At 44.4% G+C, this 16,330-nt stretch overlaps 1 protein-coding gene across 3 annotated transcripts in view; it reads left to right on the top strand.

The window, feature by feature from the left end:
- Window positions 1-16,130, top strand: part of RBM47 (RNA binding motif protein 47) — a 163,735-nt gene extending 147,605 nt beyond the window's left edge. The window contains exons 4-7 of one of the 3 annotated variants that reach the window (XM_019928291.3): window positions 3,105-4,264; window positions 5,144-5,347; window positions 8,155-8,348; window positions 13,360-16,130. In XM_019928291.3, coding sequence (XP_019783850.1) covers window positions 3,136-4,264; window positions 5,144-5,347; window positions 8,155-8,348; window positions 13,360-13,593 — 1,761 coding nt within the window. In that variant the 5' untranslated portion in view covers window positions 3,105-3,135 and the 3' untranslated portion in view covers window positions 13,594-16,130. Of the gene's footprint in view, window positions 1-3,104; window positions 4,265-5,140; window positions 5,348-8,154; window positions 8,349-13,359 lie in introns of all 3 variants that reach the window. The other 2 variants (XM_019928290.3, XM_019928292.3) reach the window with 2 other exon arrangements.
- Window positions 16,131-16,330: the final 200 nt, after the last annotated feature.

Raw genomic sequence — 16,330 nt, 5'->3', positions numbered from 1 at the left:
TTTTCTTTAAATGATCAAACTTACCTTAATTATCCTTGAAATTTCCCTTAATATCCTTATGTAGAATTCCCAGTAGGAAATTTTTTTTTAACATCTTTATTGGAGTATAATTGCTTTACATGTATCCCCATATCTCCTCGCTCTTGTATCTCCCTCCCACCCTCCCTATCCCACCCCTCTAGGTGGTCACAAAGCACCTAGCTGATCTCCCTGTGCTATGCGGCTGCTTCCCACTAGCTATCTATTTTATGTTTGGTAGTATATATAAGTCCATGCCACTCTCTCACTTCGTCCCAGCTTACCCTTCCCCCTCGCCATGTCCTCAAGTCCATTCTCTACATCTCCGTCTTTATTCCTGCCTGCACCTAGGTTCTTCAGAACCTTTTTTTTTTTAGATTCCATATATATCTGTTGGCATATGGTATTTATTTTTCTCTTTCTGACTTACTTTACTCTGTATGACAGTTGCTAGGTCCATCCACCTCACTACAAATAACTCAATTTCGTTTCTTTTTATGACTAATATTCCATTGTATATATGTGCCACATCTTCTTTATCCATTCACCTGTCGATGGACGCTTAGGTTGCCTCCATGTCCTGGTTATTGCAAATAGTGCTGCAGTGAACATTGGGGTGCATGTGTCTTTTTGAATTATGGTTTTCTCTGGGTATATGCCCAGGAGTGGGATTGCTGGGTCATATGGTAGTTCTATTTTTAGTTTTTTAAGGAATGTCCATACTGTTCTCCATAGTGACTGTATCAATTTACATTCCCACCAACAGTGCAAGAGGGTTCCCTTTTCTCCACACCCTCTCCAGCATTTGTTGTTTGTAGATTTTTTGATGATGGTCATTCTGACTGGTGTGAGGTTATACCTCATTGTAGTTTTGATTTGCATTTCTCTAATGATCAGTGATGTTGAGCATCCTTTCATGTGTTTGTTGGCAATCTGTATATCCTCTTTGGAGAAATGTCTATTTAGGTCTTCTGCCCATTTTTGGATTGGGTTGTTTGTTTTTTTTAAATATTGAGCTGCATGAGCTGCTTGTAAATTTTGGAGATTAATCCTTTGTCAGTTGCTTCATTTGCAAATATCATCTCCCCCCCCCCCCCTTCTGAGGGTTGTCTGTTCGTCTTATTTACAGTTTCCTTTGCTGTGCAAAAGCTGTTAAGTTTCATTAGGTCCAATTTGTTTATTTTTGTTTCCGTTTCTCTAGGAGGTGGGTCAAAAAGGATCTTGCTGTGATTTATGTCATAGAGTGTTCTGCCTATGTTTCCCTCTAAGAGTTTTATAGTGTCTGGCCTCGTAAATTTTTTTAAATGATAAAAAATGGAAAAAATTTAGTTGAATGATGAAACCTTATTCAGCTATTATAAATTATGTTTTCACAGTTTTAAGAGCGTGGAAGAATGCTTTTAAAATGAAGTAAAGCAGCAGGATGTAAATTTATTGGAAGCCCAGCTCCACCTCTCCCACCCTCCAAAAGAAACTATTGAAAGAAAGATGGGAAAGTTTAATTGTGGCTATCACTGGGTAGGAGAATTAGGAATAACTTTTTTTCTTATTTTTCTTAATTTCCATAGAATTTACTTGAATACTATCACAGACCAAAAAAATGAACTAAACTTCATTTTTTAAAAAGCTAATCAGAGCTGTTCTCTACAAACGCAAAATACGAAGCTCCTAGTGATAATCTCACTGCATAACTTAAAATCATTTCCGGGGCTTCCCTGGTGGCGCAGTGGTTGAGAGTCCGCCTGATGATGCACACGGGTTCATGCCCCAGTCTGGGAAGATCCCACATGCCGCGGAGCAGTTAGGCCCGTGAGCCATGGCCGCTGAGCCTGCGTGTCCGGAGCCTGTGCTCCGCAACGCGAGAGGCCACAACAGTGAGAGGCCTGCGTACCGCAAAAAAAAAAAAAAAAAAAAAAAAATCATTTCCATGAGCCCTATGCTATAGGAGTGAAGGTGGCATGATTTAGACTTGCACTGGTGTAGCTATTTAATTTTAAAGTAAAATGAAAAATTCTGCAATAGTTGCATCTCCAGTATTCAAGTGGCTAGTGACAGGTTTTCCATCGTCACAGAAAGTTCTGTTGCTCAGCACTGGTTTCAAAGAAAGAACATGGAATCTGGAGCCATACGCCTTGAAATCAAGTCCTGATATGAGCTGATACTTGCTGTGTGAAATGAGCAATTTACTCAACCTCTCTGAGCCTATTTCCCCATAGACATTTGGGACTAATGATAATATCACTTCCCATGAAAGGAGATTAAGAAGATCAAATAAGATAATGCATGTGACAGTTCTCTGAAAACTATAGTGTAGTTTAACAGGTTGTTGCTGCTTCAGAAGTCCCCCAGCCTGAACTTAATCTAGCTCTTTGTGCACTGATTCCAAATCCATGAATGATTCATACCAAGAATTTTGCTAATAGGGAACAACACCGTAAAAATCAGACTTACCAGCTCTTAGCACAGTTCCCAGGACAAGTCCTTGGTAATGTGGGTGTTCCATTTCTTCCTTGTAAAAAGCTTCCACACACAGCTCTGTATCTTCAATAACACCTCCTCGGTTTTTTCCTTAACAATATAAACACATTGCTCTCCTTCCATTCCTAAATGAAAAAGGCTGTCTTAAAAAAGAAAGCAAAGAGGTTTTGTCTGTCAACGAAATAAAGGGGGTAAAATGCTGTAACTAAAAGGAAGTCAGTCTGACTTGACAGTGCAGGAATTAAGCAAAAGATGTTGCCAACTGCTGCAAGAACGTGAAGTTTTCCCCAACAATGACAGCAGGTTCTCTGTGCTTCAAAGCTATTGGGTTACTGACTAAGCGGAAGTACTTGCTCATTCTGATTTTTTTTCCCCGAGTCACTTCTGGTTTTTCCTGCAAAACACCTTGCCCAATTGAGACAATTTTAGGGCTGCTGCATATCTAGAGCGGTCTCCATCTTATTTCTCATTCAACCCCCTGATAGTTAAGCATGAGTCTTGCTTGTATGGCTTTGAAGAAGAAAGAAAGAAAAAAAAAAAAAAAAGTCAAGTTCTGACTCAACTCGGTAAAGATTCCACACTCACCCCCTCCCTCCTGCCTCCCCCAGGTTTCCGCCGGGCTTGGATGCCTTTGACATTATGACCGCAGAGGATTCCACCGCAGCCATGAGCAGCGAGTCGGCCGCTGGGTCCTCCGCCAAGGTGCCCGAGGGCGTGGCGGGCGCGCCCAACGAGGCGGCGCTTCTGGCGCTGATGGAGCGCACGGGCTACAGCATGGTGCAGGAGAACGGGCAGCGCAAGTACGGCGGCCCGCCGCCCGGCTGGGAAGGTCCGCACCCGCAGCGCGGCTGCGAGGTCTTCGTGGGCAAGATCCCGCGCGACGTGTACGAGGACGAGCTGGTGCCCGTGTTCGAGGTAGTGGGCCGCATCTACGAGCTGCGCCTCATGATGGACTTCGACGGCAAGAACCGCGGCTACGCCTTCGTCATGTACTGCCACAAGCACGAGGCCAAGCGCGCCGTGCGTGAGCTCAACAACTACGAGATCCGCCCCGGCCGCCTGCTCGGCGTGTGCTGCAGCGTGGACAACTGCCGCCTCTTCATCGGCGGCATCCCCAAGATGAAGAAGCGCGAGGAGATCCTGGAGGAGATCGCCAAGGTCACGGAGGGCGTGCTCGACGTGATCGTCTACGCCAGCGCGGCCGACAAGATGAAGAACCGCGGCTTCGCCTTCGTCGAGTACGAGAGCCACCGCGCCGCCGCCATGGCGCGCCGCAAGCTCATGCCCGGCCGCATCCAGCTTTGGGGCCACCAGATCGCCGTGGACTGGGCCGAGCCTGAGATCGACGTGGACGAGGACGTAATGGAGACCGTGAAGATCCTCTACGTGCGGAACCTCATGATCGAGACCACCGAGGACACCATCAAAAAGAGCTTTGGCCAGTTCAACCCGGGCTGCGTGGAGCGCGTCAAGAAGATCCGCGACTACGCCTTCGTGCACTTTGCCAGCCGCGAGGACGCCGTGCACGCCATGAACAACCTCAACGGCACCGAGCTGGAGGGCTCGTGCCTCGAGGTGACGCTGGCCAAGCCCGTGGACAAGGAGCAGTACTCCCGCTACCAGAAGGCGGCCAAGGGCGGCGGCGCAGCCGAGGCGGCAGTGGTGCAGCAGCCCAGCTACGTGTACTCCTGCGACCCCTACACGCTGGCCTACTATGGCTACCCTTACAACGCGCTCATTGGGCCCAACAGGGACTACTTCGTGAAAGGTTAGTGGGGACTCCTTGCCTGGGTAGGCCCAGGGATCCGCGTCTGCCGGGCGGGCGGCGTCGGGGGTGTGGTGGCTGTCATTTACCGAGCCGGTGGACGGCGACCCCCTTACCCACCCTCGTTTGGGTGTGGGTTCTGGGTTCTGTTCTTTGCTGGCGCTTAAGGCATGCACTTCTACAGCACTGAGAGAAATGCAGATCGTTAGTATGTGTGGGATGAGTGGTAGAATCATGGGCGCATGCAAGCTCTTCCTGCGCTCAGCCTTTCCAGGGCCTACCTACTGTGGGGCTAGTCCGCAAGGCTCTGGGCTCTTAGGTTAAAAACTACGTGTGAAATGAAATCTTTAGAATGTTGGGGATTAGGGGGCACAGTGTTGTCGTTGGGTTTTTTGTTGGGGTTGTTTTGTTGTTTGTAGTCACTGGCTAGCCTGTAATGAAACCAGGCATTACACTGGGAAGCAGAATGCTTAGCCTCTGGGTCCTGTTCTCTGATTAACTGCTTCTGTGACTTAAGTCAGCCCCTCTAACCTCCCGAGGCTTGTTTTCTCACGCATAAAATGAGAAAGGTGACTAGCAGTTCCCCTTCCACAACTAACTTTGTTACAGTCTGTGAACATGTTTATTTATTGGAGTTGCAGTTGCAGTCCTAGGAACTCACCCTTCAAGTTCATCTCTTGCATTAAGCAGACATTTTAGGGTGCACCTAGGCTGGAACAGAAGGTGTGAAGCATCTTCCGGCTCATTGAAGGGCAGAGGTGTAGCCACCTGCAGCTTAGAGCCAGCGCAAACACCTAAGTGCCAGGAACCTTGAGCTAAGGTCCGCCTCCTGTACTGTTGCTATTGGTAGCTCATCATGTTTTGTGTTGTTATTATAAGCAGGCAGCATAAGAGGCCGGGGTCGAGGTGCAGCTGGCAACAGAGCCCCAGGGCCCAGGGGTTCCTACCTTGGGGGATATTCTGCTGGCCGTGGTATATATAGCCGATATCATGAAGGAAAAGGAAAACAACAAGAAAAAGGATATGAACTTGTACCGAATTTGGAAATCTCTGCCGTCAATCCAGTTGCCATTAAACCTGGTACAGGTCAGTATAAACTGGCGTGAGAATGGATCTTTTCAGTCTGAACCCCAGCCCTCCCTTTGAAGTGACTTCCTTGGGTACTTTTATCTGCATATGGGTTCCTCTTCTCAAAGGCAACCGAAGATTAGGCAAGGAATGTGGCCTCCTGGGCCTTCTTATCTAGAACTTAGGGAGATAGTCTAGTGTCTAGTTTTGACCACGTTCCAGTCAAACTTTCCGTTAGTGGGTTTTTCAAATGGGCATCACCAGTTGTTAGGCTTTTTTTCAATTAGGCAGATTCTCAACTAGGCAGATTGGGATGGGGTGTGCAGAGATAGAAGAACACGAGTCTCTTCTGTGTCTTCTACCAGCTAAAAACTTTCTTCTCCTTACTCAAGCCTATTTCTACCACATGCATCGGAAGCCAGAAGGCGCATTTCTTTGCTAGTTCTGAGAGTTGCTGGGAAGGGTAGAAAATTCCCCTTCAGGAGCAAATAACACTGCTGTCTCTTGTCATGGTCTTAACAAACCAGAATGCCTGGGAGCAGCAGTGAAAGTTTTTGCGGCTGATTTCCAGCTCTATTTCCGCCTTTTGCTGGATCCGTAGATTGGGGGTAGGGGCACTCAAGTAATTCAAGCCAGGGACCTTGAACTTTGCTTCCACCCTCCACAAACCAGGCCCCACAAACCAGTTTTCCAACATTGTTAGTGCTCGTTGGCCTAATGTGAAACAGGTCTTTCTGATCCTAACCTGCAAGGAGCTTTATTTAACTCCACAGTGTGAACATAGCACAGACTCCCTATTTACACACACCACACAAGCCCACACATGGGAGATTCTTCCCTGATCCTCCTCCAGACCTTTTCCAGGTCTCATGGAAGGTAGATTGAAGAACTCTTTGAGAACATCCTCACTTGGAAGCTCAGCCTCTCTGACTTTCTGTTGGCTGAGGTCTGCACTCCTTCTCCTGGCTGAAACAGACTCAAGGGAGCTGTGCGGGTGGAGCGTAGGTTGGCATTGGCCACACAGAGCTTACAAAGCATTTTCCCAGTAGAGCTTCCTTTTGAAGTAATCCGGTGATTTTTTTTTTTTTTTTTAAATGCCTGTGAAAAAATACTGCAATTTCTGCAGGTAAGTGACTCCTTAGACTGGATTTCCTTATAAATGCCATTGGTGCTTTAAGCAGTGTAAAACAGATCCTGTTTCTCCCTGTAATTCCATAAAGCAGAGCCTGGATACAAGACTTGTCACTTCTACTTGTTGGGAAAGGGACTCCTGTTGGCATTAGCTTAAGACTTAACTAGAGAAAAGAACTCTTAAACAACCTTTAAGCATATAGTTGTGTTCTGGGGCATGTAGTAGCTGACAGCCAGAATAATCCAGAGTTGCTTAGTACAACTCAAATATAGCTCAAACTTATAACCCTTTCTGGGCCCTATCCCCATGACCTCTATTTCTGATTAATCCAGAAAATTAGAACTATGTATTTTAGGAGGAACACCAGGGCAGTAGTGAAGTATTTGGGCACAAGATCACATGGATGGAAAGGCAGGTAAAAGATTTGGTTAAGCTTTTAGGTATATTTTGGGCTTCCCTGGTGGCGCAGTGGTTGAGAGTCCACCTGCCGATGCAGGGGACACAGATTCGTGCCCCGGTCCAGGAAGATCCCACATGCCGTGGAGCGGCTGCGCCCGTGAGCCATGGCCACTGAGCCTGTGTGTCCGGAGCCTGTGCTCTGCAACGGGAGAGGCCACAGCAGTGAGAAGCCCGCGTACCGCAAAAAAAAAAAAAAAAAAAAAGATTTTAGGTATATTTTATTGAATGGCTGTATCATTGTTTAGCCCACAGTCATTTCTCTTTACCTTATATCGTCAGCTTTTATTAGAAGAAATTACTTACAGTTGGAGAAGAAACATAAGTGAAAGGTTACTTTGTGTATGCATTTCAATATTCTTGCTCTTCCTTGCAACACACACATACCACACACTCACGCAAACTCCCCCACATCAGGGCTAGTATTTTTTTTTCTTTTTACCTCTCCTTATCATACATTGACATTCAATAACTGCTGTCTGTTTGAATCTCTGGTTGAAATGAGCCCTTTGGACTTGACTCACAGAAACATGTCTTTGAATTGGCAGGTACCACCAAAAAAAGCAGTCACTCTACTGCTTTGCTATTATGACTGGCCATTAGAAAATTAGGGAATTTTCCATTTTTTATTATGTATTTTTCCTTGAGTCAGTAATATTGAAATCTGAAATGTGGGGTGGGGAGGATGTACACAGACCTCTGAGTTCTCAAAATGAAACCCTCAACAGCACCAGCTTTTTAAAACGTGGTGAAAGTGAAAAGGGCAGAGGGTCTGGTAACGAATTAGATGAGTGATAAGGAACCAGCAGTCTCCTTCTCACACTCTTGGGCCTCAAGCCTCTGCTCTCACTTCTTATTCTGAGACTGTTTTCTCAGAATTAGAAGGCCCTTTCTTGCTCTGTAGAACCTCAAGAGTAAGAGTCAAAATGCGATTTTCTGTTAGAAGCAGTAGGAAATGTAGGTGCAGAAACCTAACTCTAAGCTTTCCTTCCCTGATGATCTGTGGGGAGACCCCATTGGTACCCATGTGTTTCCTTTTGAAAGTCAAGTCAAGGGGAGGAGGGGTACCTGCCACCTCCTCTCTCTTCCTCTTGGGTAGCACCTGTACTGAGGGAGCATTAGTTAGCAGGGAGAGCCCTTGGCTGCTAAACTTGGTTTTTAAAAATATTGAGAAAGTGATGGACCTCCTTCAGTGACTGGATGACTGACCTGTGTTTCCTTCTTACTTCTCTTGCAGTGGCCATCCCTGCCATCGGGGCCCAGTATTCCATGTTTCAGGCAGCTCCGGCTCCTAAAATGATTGAAGATGGTAAAATCCACACAATGGAGCACATGATCAGCCCCATCGCTGTGCAGCCAGACCCAGCCAGCGCCGCCGCAGCCGCGGCCGCCGCCGTCATCCCTGCCGTGTCTACGCCACCACCTTTCCAGGTAGGGTTCTTACTGCGGTTGTTGCGTTTGTGTGAGGCCTCATGTGTCGTGGATTCATTTAATACTCCACAGGAGAATTTACTGTGTGCCTAGCTCTCTGTTAGAACTATGGGACTGGATGACAGACAAATTTTGTAAGATAAATCATGGCAGGACAGAAAAAATTTTAGTAATAATTGTACTACCCCAATATCGTCACTGTATTAAAGATGGGAAGCAATATGCAGAAATGGCATGTGTAATTTTTCAGTGTCATAATATTATACATACTATTTTTTTTTATGATACTGGATAATTTTTAACTCATGTTCTTATTGTTAAGGAGCTGACACACAAAATCCCAGGAGATAGTTCACGTTTTCCCATTCCAGATTATAGTTCAGTGAAGAGTTATTTAAAGTTCTGCTGCTCCCTCACTCCCTCCCTCCCTCTCTCTGTATCAGTAGATACATATGTATACATGTATACATATATATACGTGTGGCTGTAGAGAGAGAAATGTCTAGAGAAATATCTATAGAGCTAAAGATACATGAAACTTTACAGAATCTGCCTTTACTCCTCTCTTAAAACCATATCCAACTATTCCCATATCTCCTCCCAATCCAGTCTTACTATTCCATCCTCCTTCCCCACCTCTGCTTACTCAGAAACCTCTCTGTGGTTTCTTCTCTAGAATCTTTCCCATCCACATCTCACCTTGGAAATCATGTCTCCCATACTTCTCATTACCTACAGTATTACTTGGCATTTGACTGCCAGTGTGTTCTATCTCCCCAATTAAAACGAAGTTCTTCCAGAACAAGAGTTACGTCTTATATTGCTTTGTATCTGCAATGTGTAGCACACAGGGAATACGTGATATATCATTCATCCAGAGAGAAAAATAATCTCGTTGAAGCTCTCCTTTGTGAGGCAGTGAATCTCAACTACCTTATCAATCAACAAGCATATTAAAAACTCAGGCCGGGGATGTCTTTTATCTAATTGAGTAAGAATTATCCAGGGGACATGTTTATATTGATAGAACAGAGATTCTTAGATTCAAAGCCCAGAAGATTCCAGTTCAGCAGAACTGGGCTGGGGTTCTAGAATCCATATTTTGTCCCAGCTCCTCAGTGATGCCGAAACAGAGCCAGACTGTGAACTCTCACAGTAGCCTGCTGTTTGCTTGCTGTTGCCCACTCTGAGCCCCCGTCTTTTTTTTTTTTTTTTTTTTTTTTTGCGGTACGCGGGCCTCTTACTGTGTGGCCTCTCCCGTTGTGGAGCACAGGCTCTGGACGCACAGGCTCAGCGGCCATGGCTCACGGGCCTAGCCGCTCCGCGGCATGTGGGATCTTCCCGGACCAGGGCATGAACCCGCGTCCCCTGCATCGGCAGGCGGACTCCCAACCACTGCGCCACCAGGGAAGCCCTGAGCCCCAGTCTTGACTGCACTCTTCAGAAAGGGTCAGGCCATGTGAAGTTTATTTATCAATATATCGTCAAGTATTCTTTAACTGCAAAAAGCCAAAAAAAGGCATAGGTTGGAAATGACTCAGAAAGTAGTTATTCCTGTGGCCTGACTATAAATATATACAGTAACCTACAGGCATTACTTTGTGGAATTCTGCTAATAATTTGTAATTCCTCTTTACTAAGAAACTCGTGAACTTTCGTCTTTGCTGCATGGTCACAGTTCTGGTGGACCCCAAGTTCCAGGCTTCATGATCACATTCTGGAATGCAGACTGTTTCTATCTTATGTCAGTCTGCACTGGATGCTGCCGTGGGGTCTTTACACGAAGTTGTGGTTTGGGAATCTGTTCAGTGTGCTGTCATTAGCAGTTCATTCCTGTGGAGATTGTTTCCTTCTCCAGTATATTCTGCAGAATGCCAGGAGCTACTTCCTTTGTAACGTGGGAATGGCTTCTTTGAGTGTGTGTGGCCCTGCCACTCTCGCTCAGGTCTAAGTACTCTGTGTCCTGCCTCGAGTTCACTGACCTGGGTTCTCTGACATGTTCAGTCCTCTGCCGCCTCTGTGTTCTCTGCCGCCTCTGTGTTCTCTGCCAAATTGCAGCAGAGGGAGGAGCTTTTTTTTTTTTTTTAATATTTATTCATTTATTTATTTGGTTGCCCTGGATCTTAGTTGCGGCTGGCGGGCTCCTTAGTTGCGGCATGCAAACTCTTAGTTGCAGCATGCATGTGGGATCTAGTTCCCTGACCAGGGATCAAACCCAGGCCCCCTGCCCTGGGAGCACAGAATCCTAACCACTGTGCCACCAGGGAAGTTCCCAAGGAGCATTTTAAGCTCCACGGATCAGTAAATAGAAACCTTTTTGGAGTAGAGCAACACTGGAAATCAGTTCCCAGCATAGCTTCCAGAACCTTCTTGGGGAACACCTTCAATCTTCTTCCTCTGTTTTGCAGGTGCTCAGGGATGTTCCTGTTTAGCCATTTTATATCCAAAGTTTCATATAGCCTTTGCAAGCAATTAAAAAAAAAACTTGCAGGTATAGACGATCATTTTTTCACGTTGATTTCTCAAAGTGTTCTCAGTCTTCACAACAAGTCGGTGGTATAGGTAGAGCAAAGATAACCGTTCGTTTTTTGAGAGGAGCAAAATTTGAGGCCTTTTTCTCTCCCCCTCCCCAACTCCCTATGCTCAGCCCAACCCCATTGCGCTCACCTGAGCCCAGGTGTTGGGCTGCACTGTAGCACATGGAAAGGTTTTTCTCAGATGTCACCTTCCCTGTGATTCCTTCCCTTTGTGCATTTGTCATTAAAGAGATGTCTACACATTTGGAAAAGATGGCTTGCTGTCTTGCTGTAAACCACAGTCTTCCCAGTTCCGAAGATTGTCTGCCTGGTCGTAAAGCGTTTCTAATAAGATATTCATTGTGACTGCATTGTAGGAGGCAGGATAATGCAAGGCTAAACGCACAGGCTCCAGAGTCACACATCCCCTTGCTTAAAAGCTATGTCACCGGGACTTCCCTGGTGATGAAGTGGTTAGGATTGCCGTGGAGCAACTAAGCCCGGGCACCACAACTACTAAGCCTGTGCGCTAGAGCCCACGAGCCACAACTGCTGAGCCCGTGAGCCACAACTACCGAAACCTGCGTGCCTAGAGCCCGTGCTCTGCAGCAAGAGAAGCCACCGCAATGAGAAGCCTGCGCACCGCAATGAAGAGTAGCCCCCGCTCACCGCAACTAGAGGAAGCCCACGCGCAGCAACAAAGACCTAATGCAGCCAAAAATAAACAAAAAATAAATTTATAAATAAAAAGAAATAGGTAAAAAAATATTTTTCAAAGAAAAATAACATCATACAAATAAGGCACTTAGAATAGTGCCTAGCAGACTATAATCTCTCTGTTATTGTTATCATTTAGTATAATTATTATTTTGGTTACAGTTGAAAGAAATGACTCTTAGGTTATGAAGTTCCTTTGCACATAATTTTGTGACTCTGATTTGCAGGTATTGTAGAGGAATGATAAGTAATTCCTTTATAAAAATCCAGGAAGAAGTAATTTTTTAAAACCTAATTCTCCATTTCACATATCCTGAATTGTTTATTTTAAAGATACATTAAGACAAGGAGACCACAGCAGCACGTACTAGAGGGCATTCTATGAAACATAAGGTGCACCAGATGTTTTGTTAAATGTGTGTTTTATTTTACCAAACATCTATCTACTTTTCCATAAAGCAGCTCAGAGAACGAGCTCCGTAGCAAACACTTCGGGAAATACGGAACCAGTCTTCCCTGCATACTCCCATTTGTTCTGAAAACATGGTATGTTACACTTACAAATGGAGGGAAGGAAGCAGCAGGGACTTTCAGAGCCAGCATGGCATCTGCAGTGAGGCAGCTTCAGTTAGCTTGTCTTTCCCCACTTCCTCCTCATGTGGAAGTCCCACCTTATTCTTCAGAACCCAGCTCAAATGTCTCCACTTCTGAGATGCTTTCTCTGGCTCCTCAAGTTAGTTGGCTCCTTCTCGAAGCTTCTGCAGCAATTTGTTTATATAGTGGTGTCATATCTTAGGTGGGAGATGGTTGAAGAGATCACATTTGCTGAAAATTGTGTCTGGTCACAATCTTTTTAGGTCACAGCTTAAGAAGCTGACCCTTTGGAGATCTGTGTACTTTGTTCCGTAAAGTTGTCACAGACTATGCTTCTTTCTCTCCGTTCTTGAAACATCATGTTTCTTCAGTTAAGTATGAGTTGAGGCAGCTGGCATGTATTTCAGGAAAAATTTTTCTTCTTAGTTACAGTGAGATCAACTGAGTAAAGGGTAGACCTCAACTCCCATCTCTAGCTCACTCTGGGGCATAGGCTGATTGTGTGGAATGGTGGGCAGAAGATTCCAGAGCATTGGAACTTTCCCAGAGCATTCCAATTCCATCAGTGTCACCAGCTGAATTCGAATGAGCCTTGAGGATGCAACTTCACCTTACTTTAATGGCTCCTGCCTCACTCCCTTACAGTTACTGTTTGTCTACCCCTCTGCCTTTCTGCCCTGAGAATGGCAACTTTTGTTTTGTTTTGTTTTTAAATAAATTATTTATTTATTTTTGGCTGCGTTGGGTCTTCGTTGCTGCGCGCGGGCTTTCTCTAGTTGCGGCGAGCGGGGGGCTACTCTTAATTGCGGTGCGTGGGCTTCTCATTGCAGTGGCTTCTCTTGTGGAGCATGGGCTCTAGGCGCCTGGGCTTCAGTAGTTGCGGCACGTGGGCTCAGCAGTTGTGGCTCGCCATCTCTAGAGTGCAGGCTCAGTAGTTGTGGCGCACGGGCTTAGTTGCTCTGCGGCATGTGGGATCTTCCCAGACCAGGGCTCGAACCCGAGTCCCCTGCATTGGCAGGCGGATTCTTAACCACTGCACCACCAGGGAAGCCCAAGAATGGCAACTTTTGTTTCTCTGTCTGTTTCTCCTCCAGACTCCTGGGAGTTGAATGAATCAATGAATGAATGAATGGATAAGTAGCTACACATGTTCAGTAAGGATTCTTTCTCTCCCTCCTCCTCAGGGCCGCCCAATAACTCCAGTGTACACGGTGGCTCCGAACGTTCAGAGAATTCCCGCTGCCGGGATCTACGGGGCCAGTTATGTGCCATTTGCTGCTCCGACCACAGCTACGATCGCCACGCTGCAGAAGAACGCGGCGGCCGCCGTCTACAGCGGGTACGCAGGCTACATACCTCAGGCCTTCCCCGCCGCTGCTATCCAGGTGCCCATCCACGACGTCTACCAGACCTACTGAGATCCACCCACCACGACCACTGAAGGAACACTTTACTATTTATGAAGAAAGAACGTGTTGGGTTAGCACACACGAAACCCGAACGTGAAGAATGTTATCAGATACCATACTGGAATATTTTATATATATGAAGTTTTCACTAGTTTTTTTAAGACTGTTTTCAATTTAGCAGACCTGTGTTTGTACATTTCTAAGAGGCTTGCAATGGTTTGTGCCTTAAACACCATCTCTTAAAAATTTGTATGCTGTAGTACATTTGTATAGAGGTTTTCGTTTTTGTATTTTTAAGGATATATTTTCAGTATGAAGGTTATTTTCTTAACTTCTGCACTCCAGAGATTTCTATTTTGTAGTACCTTCAATAGTAAATATATCAACTATATATTAAAAAGCACACTTGAGCAGCTAGGGAACTATTTTGAAAAATATATTCAATATTTAAAGATACAAACAATAGTGCTTTAAAAATACTACATAAAACATTATTTTAAAAGTTATACTGGAAAGTGCAATTTTAAAATGAGTGAAACCTCTATTTCTGCTGGAATTAAAAGTTGACGGGTGTTACTATGTGTTATCCATGACGGTTCTGTTTTTTAAACACTCGACCTCTCCTTAAGCCAACATTGAAAGACTTGTCACACTTCTGAGTCCAAACACTGGAAAGCTCTCTCACCTGCCACCATCACCCTGGGTCCCTGTTCCTTCTCCAAGTGCCTTTGCTCTTAGATAGGTTCTCTCCCCACCCACTAGCCACCCTGTCCCCCTGTTCCCAGACCCACCTTCGTGTTCGGCAAGTCTAGGACAAATGCATTACTCTGACAGAGAAAACATTGATGACTTTTATACTTCTTTTTGTTGGGGTTTTTTGTTATGGGTTTTTGGTTTTTTGGGGGCGTTTGGTTTGGTTGGGAGGTATTTTCAATAGCAGAGTATGTGTAAGCACAAGATTTTAATAGTTTGCATAAGACATCTTTGCATAGCTATTTAATTGTCCAATATACAACTTTCATTCCTTTCCTAATGCTTTTATGTTATTATATTTGTTTTGAAGTATAAGTTTGTAGAGACAGAGAATGTTATTGTAGACAAGACCCTGAAAGACTCTTGTCGGCAGATATGCTTCTAGTTGCCTTACCATGTTTCATGCGAAATGTCTGTGGTTGTCACGGTGTTGGAAATACTATGTTTCTTGAACAGGGCCTCCCTCCGTTGCCATGCAGGTGGCAGGTGAACTGAATTGGGGCATGCACAGCCAGGAGGAGGAGGAGAGACCTGCAGGAGTAACAGATAGTTTGTAAATATCTCCTAATCCTTGTTTTTAGCTGTTTTATGTTGCAGAAGTTCATGGTACCTAGTTGAATGCAAAGTGAAACCATTTTATTTCAATGTTATTGAACAGTTTTGTTTTCGTAGGAAGTAAATGTATCGTTGCAGTGTTTTGTGCCTGGTTAAAGGCCTTTGTTTAGCAGAGTGAATGTAAAATACAGTAAACTGTTAAGATTGTCATCTACTTTAGGAAATACACCAACTTGGAATTTTTCTTTTTAAAGGTTCTATCAAGGAAGTGAGGTGTGCAATAGATGGCACGGCCACAGTTGTGTTTTTATGTCATATTGGAGATTCCATCAAACCTTCTACTCACTGAATTTTGCTGATGGCTGCATTCTTATTGTGGATTAATAATAGGATAGTGCCCTTAGCAAACGTATTAGTTTTGTTTTCCATTTTAAATTAAGAGATTCCCAAATGCCCTCTTCTCCCTCATCTTAGGGTGGGTTGAATTTTTTATATATAAGCAATATTTATTTAACTATTCTATAAAATTATTGAGTGCCTGCGAAGGCCTTTAAACATTCCTAACCTTCCTTTCCATCGTTCTTAAATGACATAAAGTAATTGTGCAATGTTCCTGATTCTGTACCCAGCAAACTGCATCCAAACTCAAATCTGTTGTTACGAGTAATCCAACAAAATGCAGTCTGGATTAGATCCCCATCCTTTGACTTTATATGGAAGAAGTACTCTCCTACTCTCCTTCCAGTGAAGGATTCATTATCACAGAGGTTCACTAGATGAGACTGACCCAGGGGTCTTACTGTATTTTACATGTGCCTGTAGATTATTTGCAAAAAAGAAAAAGGAAAAAAATGGTGTCTTAACATGGCAACTACCAAACTACCTTAAAAGTAAGTGTTGCTGACATAGCCCGTTAAGTATCAGTGAGCCTCCTACCTACCTATGGTCTGTCTGTTCCTGTTGTTTGAAAAACATTTCACATATGTACACTACTGAGGTAAGTTTGTAACTTGAAATGTGAACTTTTTTTAGGGTTAAGAACAAACTATATAAATGTTTAAAAAAAAACCAAACTTTCGAGTTCTCTGTTTTCAAACATGCTAGCAGTTTAGTTGTTATCTTTAGTTGCATTGTATTTGAAAAGCTTTTAAGTTTATTTAGATCTTGCTTCATTTACAATACATTCTTAGGATGTATGTAGTAAATAAAGCTTTCTTTAAAGCAATTTCAAGACCTTATTTTAAATTGTGTTTTTCTTTATACACATTTTTTTTCCTAACAAAATTAGAATAACCCTTACAGCATAGAAGGAACTGACTAATTCATTATTTTCAGCTGGAGAAAATCGTATCTTTGATCTGGAATTACTAATGAAGATGAGGCACATAGTAAACATTGTAAATTATCAGTGTCTTCAAACTTGTGCCCAGGTGGTGGA

The sequence above is a fragment of the Tursiops truncatus genome, chromosome 5 (genome assembly GCF_011762595.2).
Source record: "Tursiops truncatus isolate mTurTru1 chromosome 5, mTurTru1.mat.Y, whole genome shotgun sequence".
Taxonomy (NCBI): domain Eukaryota; kingdom Metazoa; phylum Chordata; class Mammalia; order Artiodactyla; family Delphinidae; genus Tursiops; species Tursiops truncatus.
The sequence above is the reverse complement of the archived record's forward strand: the minus strand, read 5'-3'. Positions and strand labels throughout refer to the sequence as shown.